The sequence below is a fragment of the Patella vulgata genome, chromosome 2 (genome assembly GCF_932274485.2).
Source record: "Patella vulgata chromosome 2, xgPatVulg1.2, whole genome shotgun sequence".
Lineage (NCBI taxonomy): Eukaryota > Metazoa > Mollusca > Gastropoda > Patellidae > Patella > Patella vulgata.
Genome location: NC_065880.2, coordinates 36,166,885 through 36,176,402, shown reverse-complemented (window position 1 = coordinate 36,176,402; position 9,518 = coordinate 36,166,885). Strand labels below are relative to the sequence as shown.

The following is a 9,518-nucleotide window of genomic DNA, read 5'->3' as shown; positions in this document are numbered from 1 at the left end:
TTTCATATCTGTGAATCGAACCAAGTTCAAGCTTGCTTATCATTTCCCAGCTGTTCTTTTTACTATCTGTTACTGCACAATTTATGTTGTCGGAACAAATAACATAGAGGAAATACCAAGAAGGAAATTAATAACTTTAAGATAGTAAATAGACCAGATTCAATATCAGTTGACCCCAACCCTTTATACAGGGAAGTAAAGTTTTTGACATTTTTGTTGATATTCAAAAATCTGCAAAACAATTGATTAAAGGTGTTGTCAAGCTCCTTTGATTAAATTAAATTGAAAGGATGCATTCTCCACCTTTATAACTTGTATTGTTATAAAAAGAAAAAAACAATTTAGGTCCATATTTTATTCAAAATATATGTATTTTGGGAACGGGCAGAGTCTATGTAAAACCTTGCTCAATAATTATCAATGTGTAGTTTCTCCCCATCCAACCTATTAAAATGTCTTTACAATTCAGTTTTTATAAAAACAACTGTGTGATTTTTTTTTCTTTTTTGGTTTTGCCAGATTTTATGTTGGGTATTGATTCAAGGAAATTTTATGTGAAGTAAATATACTATTCAAAAAAAGTAGGGGATATTTGATTTTGGGGGCATAATACTAAAATATGCAAATGACTACGAAAAAAGTCACTATAGAACCTAACAGAAGACACATTTCCAGTTACATGTGACGCCCAAACGCACCAATAGCTACCGCATGGAATGCAGGTGATGCTTGGGATCATCATGGGGGTCCAACCCAAGATTTGCACGACTCTGACTTTGAATGTTACAGTCATTGTGGCATTGAATTCCAGGGTGGAAACATCAGTTTAATTGTTTTAGTGACCAGAAAACATATTTTGATATGCGTCGGCTTACCCAAAATGAAAGGTTACGTGCCCTTGGCATGCTACAGATCGGCACAACACAGGCGGTTGTGGCGCGGACGATGAATGTTTCTCAGTCTGTCATAAGCAGGCTATGGTCCAGATACCGTGATACACAATCTGTACAGGACAGACCACGCTCAGGTCGACCAAGGGCGACAACTCAAGCCCAGGATCGATTTATCCGTACCTTGGCCTTGAGAAATCGTGTCATCACAGCAAATCAGATCAGCGCTCGTGTTCAAACAGACACTGGTGTGAGAGTGAGTGGCCAGACGATTCGGAATCGACTGCATAGGGGTCACATTCGCGCCCGACGTCCTCGCGTGATCCCTTGTTCGAGAGATCATCACATTCAGGCAAGACGTCGTTGGTGTAGGGATCGTCAACACTGGGATAATCGACGCTGGAGCAATGTGATGTTTTCAGATGAGTCAAGGTTCACTGTTGATTTTTTGGACAGACGTAGGAGGGTGTGGCGTCGTCGAAACGAGCGCTTCCAAGACGTTAACGTCATCAGACATGATCGATTTGGGGGTGGTTCTGTTATGGTGTGGGGAGGCATCACTGTTGCTGGAAGTACGGCTTTACATGTTGTTGCAGGGCGTGCTACAGGCCAGTACTACCGGGACAACATCTTTGCAGTCCATGTTGTGCCGTTCGCACGACGTCATGGCCGCCGTTTCATCTTCCAGGATGACAACGCAAGATGTCACAGAGCCAGGATCGTTACAGGTTACCTCCAACAACAGAACATCACCACATTACCTTGGCCAGCACTGAGTCCCGACCTCTCCCCCATCGAGCATGTCTGGGACATGCTTGGACAGAGGTTACGTCAACGTCAACAACGTCCTGCCAATGTCCAAGAACTTGCTGCTGCGTTGCAACAGGAATGGGACAATCTGGACCAAAATGACCTTAGACGTCTCATTAGGAGTATGCCACGTCGGATCAATGCTTGTTTGGCAAACAGAGGAGGATTTACCCGTTACTGACTTGGTTGTGATGCTGTGGTAACTTTGCTGTTTGACCCCGGGTATCATTTTACCCTTATAATGGTCAGTCTGTGCCTTACTTAGTCTAACGATCATTTGGAATAAATCGATGAATGTGAACTTCATTTCATTTTGTCATTTGTTTCTTCGTCAGTTTCATTAGGTGACTTTAATAACACTTAAAAACCAAATATCCCCTACTTTTTTTGAATAGTATATAAAAGTAAATGAATGCTGGTTTGCGATTTGTAATCTATGTGCAGAATCAGTAGTTGTAACAAAAAATGGTGATGTATTCCAGTGGCATATGCAGCGTTTAGGGAGAATGAGTCAAACAGTTTTTATAATTCATATTAATGGCAAGGGAGATATTTAACAGAACCCTACTACAAAAAGTAGGCAGACGACCATTAATTTCCCCATTGTCATTGACTTCAATGTTAATTCTGGTCTCTTGGCCCGGCTCCAGCTTTTCCCCAGATTTTTGTTGGACTGAAAGCTTTTCACTACAGGCACCAAAAAATGACCATGGCATTGCTCTAAATCTGTGTCCAAATTTGTCAGAATCAAAAATAGCCGCCAATTTTTACCGAAGCATCATAATAATATTATGACTGAGTTTATTATCAAAATATGCGTCTTCATGGTTGCTGAATCCGTTTCCATACAAATTTTGGTGATTGGTCATAACTGGATAATAATTCAAGATGGCGTGAAAATTCGAATTTTACAAAATGATCATATTTGGTGTCAAAATATACGTTTTTGATGTGGCTGATTCTAGTTTCTCATCTCGGTGATTGGTCGAACACGGAAACTACAGGCAAGCGAGCCAACGTCTTTCTCACTGAGTCGCCGTGGATCCCAAAAGGGAGAGAGAATTGCTGTATAAGCCTGCCTCCTATATACAGGTGTAGTAAAATCGGGAACCGAGCAGCTCGCCAAGTTGAATTGCTGGCGCGATATAAATCAATTATTATTATTATTATTTGCTGGAACTCCGTCCATAACAAGCTGACATAAATACCGGGGTCCGTGTAAGCCCTGATTATATTGGAGAGTCTACTACTCCGACGAGTGAGAGAGAATACAACCAAGCTCTCACCACTTCCAAAGTTGTTCTTTCCCCTCGACCTAGCAGCATGTAACCGTGTCATATCCAGTAAGAGTATTGGCTAGCGGGGTTTCAATCATAATTGTCATGTGTTTCTCCGTAGTTTGACCAATGTCATCGGTTGTTCTTTCTTTGATTGGCGATTCCATTGTAACGCGATTCTTGTCACCTTGTTATGGACAGAGCTCGTCAAATCGATGCCTGAAACACGCTGGAGGGTATAGGCATTCAAAACTGGAAATATATCATCACCATCCCCACCTAAACCAATTAGTCTTGCTCCAACCAATGATGCATTTGCAGGGAACGTAAAAAGATGTCATCACCATGCTATTGTGCGGCGTTCACTGGAAGATCGTAATCCGCCGAAACTGTATTGCTCGGTTAAGGACACTAAATTGAGAACATTACAACTGGTGTATCATGTGGCTCATCAGATGTGGATGCAAGAGTGACATGAAATGAAATGAAATGAAATGAAATGAAGTTTAACGTCCTACTGTTCTGCTCCTAAACTGGGCTAATGATGGAAATTTTGCCCGGGTAGCGGCGCTACGGCCTACTCTTATATCGAATTCCAACTGCCAAGTGATCTTTTACGCCAATGTGTACACAGGACCTCGGTTTTTCGTCCCATCCGAACGACTAGACAGCTGTCCTTGTCAGGCCCTCCATCCTGCATCACTGACAAGGGGAGAAACCACGTCGGAAAATCTGGATGAACTTTTTCGGCCAATGCAGGGATCAAACACCCGACCTCCAGGCTAGCGAGCCATCGTCTTACCCACTTAGCCATGTGATTCCCCTGTCTCTTATATAGTTTGGTTTGGTGAAATAATCGCCCCAAACGCCTCTATCAAGACATTTGGATTTTACTATCATCCAATCTCCCCACAACATAATAAATGATTCCAGTGTATTCCAGAAAAGGATGGGCTTTTGATATCCAATATTTAAGACAAAATAAACATTTTACCATTGGTACACGAATCGTGTACCATGATGCGCTTCAGTCCCAGTTGTATCAAGAGACTCGAGGGACGAGGCCAGACACATTGCACCGAATCAAACGGCGTATGTAGACTGGAATAACTGATTTGAAATTGGAGTAAAAACGGAAACCATTGAATGTAAATCAGTTTATATACATTCATATTACAGTATTATATGCGTTGCGACCCACTTTTGTCAATTTCTAGGTCCCAAATGTTAGCGATTTAGCTCCTTTATGTTAGACATCACAATTATCATCCTAGACTAAATACTTTGGGAGTTATAGGGGATTATTTGAAACGGCGACCGTCTTGGACGCCATCTTGAATTCCTCGAAACGCACAAGGGTGACCCAGGTTCACCCGACAGATTCTGAACGAGGACACCCTAGACTACTAAAATCAATCGTAAAAAAACTTTGTATACAATTTCCAGGTTCAGCCATAGTTCTGCCGGACTACCAATGAATGTTTTTGATCTGGCAAATACGAACTTCCTTCCGCCACCCCTTTAAAGAAATTTAGGATAACGTCTGCCGGCTCATACGGTATTTCCTTTCCTTTCATCCGTGTGACAGACATCAATTTCCCATTTCACAATTCCTTGAATTAATATAAGCAATTTTTATTACAATTCTAACTTCGCCCCGAGAGACTTGACTTTAGTCACATCTCATCTACAACCAAGGCGTGCATAATGTAGTTCCTGTTTACGGAACCAATTTTATGTCAACAACTGACCTAAATGAGAAACATCGTGTAAATAGACAAATAAAGAATAGTTTCTATATAATATAAAGCTAGAATACATGTGGTAAATATAAGAATCTCTTAGTTTATGAGACTAGATAACATCATGTTCTTACAGAAGAAGCAACTTTGTTTAGCAATAAGGTAAGACCAAATTTCACAGCGTTTGCCATTTAAACAGAGTATTGTGTAGAGCTATTCTTGACAAATTTATCCTGATTGGGCGTAATATAAGTTGGGGATTATTTTCTGTGTGGCGGGGGGGGGGGGGGCGAATTTAGTGCTGTCCAAATGAACCGAAGATAAATCATTTAATACCATGTACAAATAAGTTAAAGGACAATGTCGGTGTGATAGCTGGTACAACACATTCCAAATATAATTTTAACACAGAGATCTTTACTACAGTTGGAGAATTGGGTGTAGTGACACAAAAAGGTGACAGCAGTATTCTCGAATTTGATCTCGTGACAGTATTTTTTTTATGAATAGTTCTTTTCTCATATAGCAACTCTTTGTCTTCAAAGGAATTATAAGTGAGCTAAAGTCGTCTGTGTACTTTTTTTTGCGTCATTTTCCGAATTCTAAAATTCGGGCCTATTTTAATTCAAGAGCTTAACTTTTTATGCGGTGAGTGTGAACATATGTTGTTCCATAAGGTTAATGGTGCAATTTTGTACGACAACACGTAGTATGGGCGAATATAGTTGTTGCCTCTGTCCGTCCGTCAACAATTTAATAGCGCGATAGAGAATACAGTTTTCAAATTTAGTGAAAAGCATTGGGATCATAAGAGGATGCGTGACGTTGTGCGGGATCAAACGTTACTTTTCATACGGAGTCCATGTTCATATTTTGATGCTAAAATTGTGCGTTTGAAGCTATATGTTTACTTGCGCAAAGCCTCGAAGAATGTACCAATTGTAGAGGATGACTAGACATAGCTGCTGTGGGGGCGTATTCCACGCTTTGTGCGACTATCTTACATTTTATTATATAGCCTACTAGGAGATTTGGAAATGAAATAGGGTTTAACATCCACTTCAGCACCATTCCAGCTAATGGAAACGGGCATATCCGATTCAGTGTGATGTGAAGCGTGCTCTTTTTTCGAATTCTAACGTGCACACCAACGTGTATATACACAGGACCTCAGGTTTTGGGGTCGTCTTCCCACCGAACGGCTAGACACTGCTGCTTGCCAGGTGCTCCGCCCTGCACCACTGACAAGAGGGGGACAAACACCGGGATCGAACCATCCTGCACACAGAGAACTATCAACCACTCTGAGAATAGAATCAGACGGCGTAACTTTCGTATCTCCTGGTTAGTGAGCCAACGCTTTACTCACCGAGCTACCGTGACTTCCTGTTCTTTAAATTATTATTATTATTATTATTGTTCGATTTATATAGCGCTTCATTACACATATATCACAAACATATACATAAAATGAAGCTCTTAAAATTTAAAATGATAGGCCTATAAACATGATATACCCGATACCATACTTCCTTGTGTAGCCATCCACATGTTTGTACATGTAATATTGTTTGTTTGTAATAAGTGCAAGCGCAGAATTAAACCAATTCATTCAAACTAGTAGACATCTATGGTGGACCATGGTCGCAATAGCGTTTTTTTGGTTATTTTTTTGTATTTCATTTAAAATAATAAAAATATTAGTAAAAAAAAAAAGAAACATTTTTTTTGTTTTGTTTTAGAAAATAAAAAAAAAATAATCTTTTAAAATTTAAAAAAAAAAAAAAATCTTTTTAAAATTTAAAAAAAAAAAAAATCTTTTTAAAATTTAAAAAAAAAAAATCTTTTTAAATGAAAAAAAAAATCTATATATATATTAAAAAAAATAATAAAATATATTTTAAAAAAATAAAAAAGAAATAATATTAAAAAAAAATTAAATGAAAAAAAAAAAAAATTGAAAAAGAAAAGATAAAAAATAATTCCCGACGTGGCCCATCGTCGCAATAGTGTCTTGTGTATCCAGACCCAGTATACAGCTATCATTAGACTAGAGCGACCAGAAACATTTTGTGGCCCATTGTTGCAGTAGTATCTCGATTATTATGTGTGGGATCTATGAAGAACGTATAAACTCGAACGACAAGAAACGAGTCTGTAGTTATCTCACGTCAACATAATTGTAGATACTTCAATTTTGATTAGCTAAGCACTAAAATAAATCTAATATTATCTATTATCCAATCAAATACTAAAATTTGAATTTTATCTTAGTAAAACAGGCCCCAGACGAAGTCCACGTAGGCTATCATGCTCTATTTAAATTTTGTCTTTGAAATTGATGTTGTCCGCCCTCGCACTTTCGCACCTCTTACCCGTCCCTGTGGTCGTAGCGGGGGACTAGCGATGACCTCAGGGAGAGCAGGGGTTTCACAAAAACTGAAGCTAAAATCACTAACATAGATTTTAAAATCAAAGTGAAATTTTAAATTTATGCGTTTCACGAAGATCGATTGTAACTTAAAATTTAATTTTAGTAGATTTTAGTTAAAATTACTTGTGGCTTGATGTGAGGTAACTATAGACTGGTTTCTTGTCGCTCGAGTCTATACCATACGTTCTTCATAGATCCCCCGTACAGGATAATCTGAACGACAGACCCACGATGTTTGACAGGTCACCCTACTCCTTGTCACGTACAACCGGGGATTCGAAATCACGCCAGTTGACTCAATGACGGGCTTTATGATATGACAGGCTTTATGATACAGCGCGCACGTGCTAACCATTCGCCCCCCCCCCCCCGGCTACTTAGTAGTAGTAGGCCTATACTTCGAGGATTAGTTTCAAAGTTGTTAACTACTTTTGAAATTCGACCTCAGGGAGACCAAGTGTTTTAAAAACATTACATAAGCCTTGCGCACTAGTACTAGTAGGCCGAATGGTGTCATTAAAGTCAATGACTTCAAACGTCATTATGTATGTAGGCCTAGTTCTAGTTAGACTGGATAAACTAGTCTAAATGACGCTAGGCTTCTTTCGTCTATTAATTATACATTTCTATTGACTTGCATATGTATAAATACATATATATCCAAGTCCATAGACGTCATGGGTGGAAAAATTGTGTTTCACGTGTTGATGTCTGTTTACCTTTTTCCTTTCGGAAGGGGAGATAACTACAAACTCGTTTCTTGTCGCTCGAGTTATGCCACATAGGATAATCGAGACACTATAGCAACAATGGACCACGAGGTATTTCTGGTCACTCGAGTCGAATGATAGCTGTCGTAGGCTGATTTTATACTGAGTCTGGATAATCAAGACACTATTACGACGATGGGCCACGTGCAGAATTCTTTTTTTGATTTTTTCTATTTCACTTATTTATTTTTTTTTAATTAAAATGTTATTTTTTTTATAGATTTTTTTAATCTTAAATATTTTATTAATTTTTTTTACATAGATTTTTTATTTTAAAAAATTTTTTTTTTTTCTTAAATTTTAAAAAGATTTTTTTTTTCTTTTTAATTTAAAAAGATTTTTTTTTCTTTTTAATTTAAAAAGATTTTTTTTCCTTTTTAATTTAAAAAGATTTTTTTTTTCTTTTGTTTGACAAAATAAAAAAAAAATGTTTCTTTTTTTTTACTTTTATTTTTTATGATTTTAAATGAAATACAAAAAATAACCCCAAAAACGCTATTGCGACCATGGGCCACCATAGACATCTGAATTTGTGTATTATATAGCAGCAATATTACCATAATATTACAAATAAATATGAATATTACCATATTATTGCAAATAAATATAGCAGGAATATTACCATAATACAAATAAACCATATTACATGTACAAACATGAGGATGCCTACACACATCCCTCCTAGGAGAAAAAGATTTTAACACAAGCGTCTGATTTTGGGCTGTCCAGGATTATTCCAATACAGAATTCTAGTGGGAATATTGTAGGGAACAAACAGGATATTCTTTATTAGTACATTTATCTACATTGTAGATCTCCAGGACTGTTCCAATAATACAGAATTCTAGTGGAAATATTGTAGGGAACATACTGGATATTCTTTATAAGCACATTTAACTAGACGTAATATATTTTTCTTATTGCACATAATGATATAAAGATACACATTTCTAAACCATAACTATATTTACTTCACTTTTACGTTGAGAATTACCACTTATAAATAAATACTGACGACACCCACGTAAATATATTTGACACAGTACTGGATGTTGTAGTTGGCACATCATTCACTGTACGATGATTCATTACTTGATACGGAGCTACCGGGTACGTGAGGATTTCCTACGTGCAAGATTTAAATCCATATCATCCGTTGACTCCGTATTATTGGTGTCTGAAGAATTTGAAGTTACTTCCTGAATGGAATCGTCCACCACTCTACCATCAACCGAAATTTCGAAATCTAAAACAATACTAGATTCATTTATATTATTAATATCGATACCATTACCCAATTCATCATTATCTGTACTGTTTATTTCATCATTTTGGGGAACATTGTCATGTTGATAACTAAAAGATAAATTTGGATGTGATTTTGGTACGAATTCGGGAGCCTCTGCTGAGAGGTTATAATCAATTGGCTCGGATTTATCGGGTAAATTTATCACAATATTTGGTGTTTTAACAAAGTCTATGTCTAGACCCTGGCAATCAGGCTCCAATTCTTTGTTTTTCTCACAAGATTTGAGAGTATGGTTTAGGGCAGTCTCAAAATCGGATTTTAATCTGTCCGTTAAATCTGATATTTA

The 9,518-nt window shown here is 37.6% G+C and overlaps 1 protein-coding gene across 1 annotated transcript in view; it reads left to right on the top strand.

Annotated features, from left to right (window-relative positions):
* The first annotated feature begins 4,739 nt into the window (after positions 1–4,739).
* Positions 4,740–9,518, top strand: part of LOC126810988 (proline-rich protein 5) — a 30,278-nt gene continuing 25,499 nt past the window's right edge. The window contains exon 1 of the mRNA XM_050536448.1: positions 4,740–4,881. Within this exon, the coding sequence (XP_050392405.1) occupies positions 4,826–4,881 (56 nt within the window). The 5' untranslated portion in view covers positions 4,740–4,825. The remainder of the gene's footprint in view (positions 4,882–9,518) is intronic.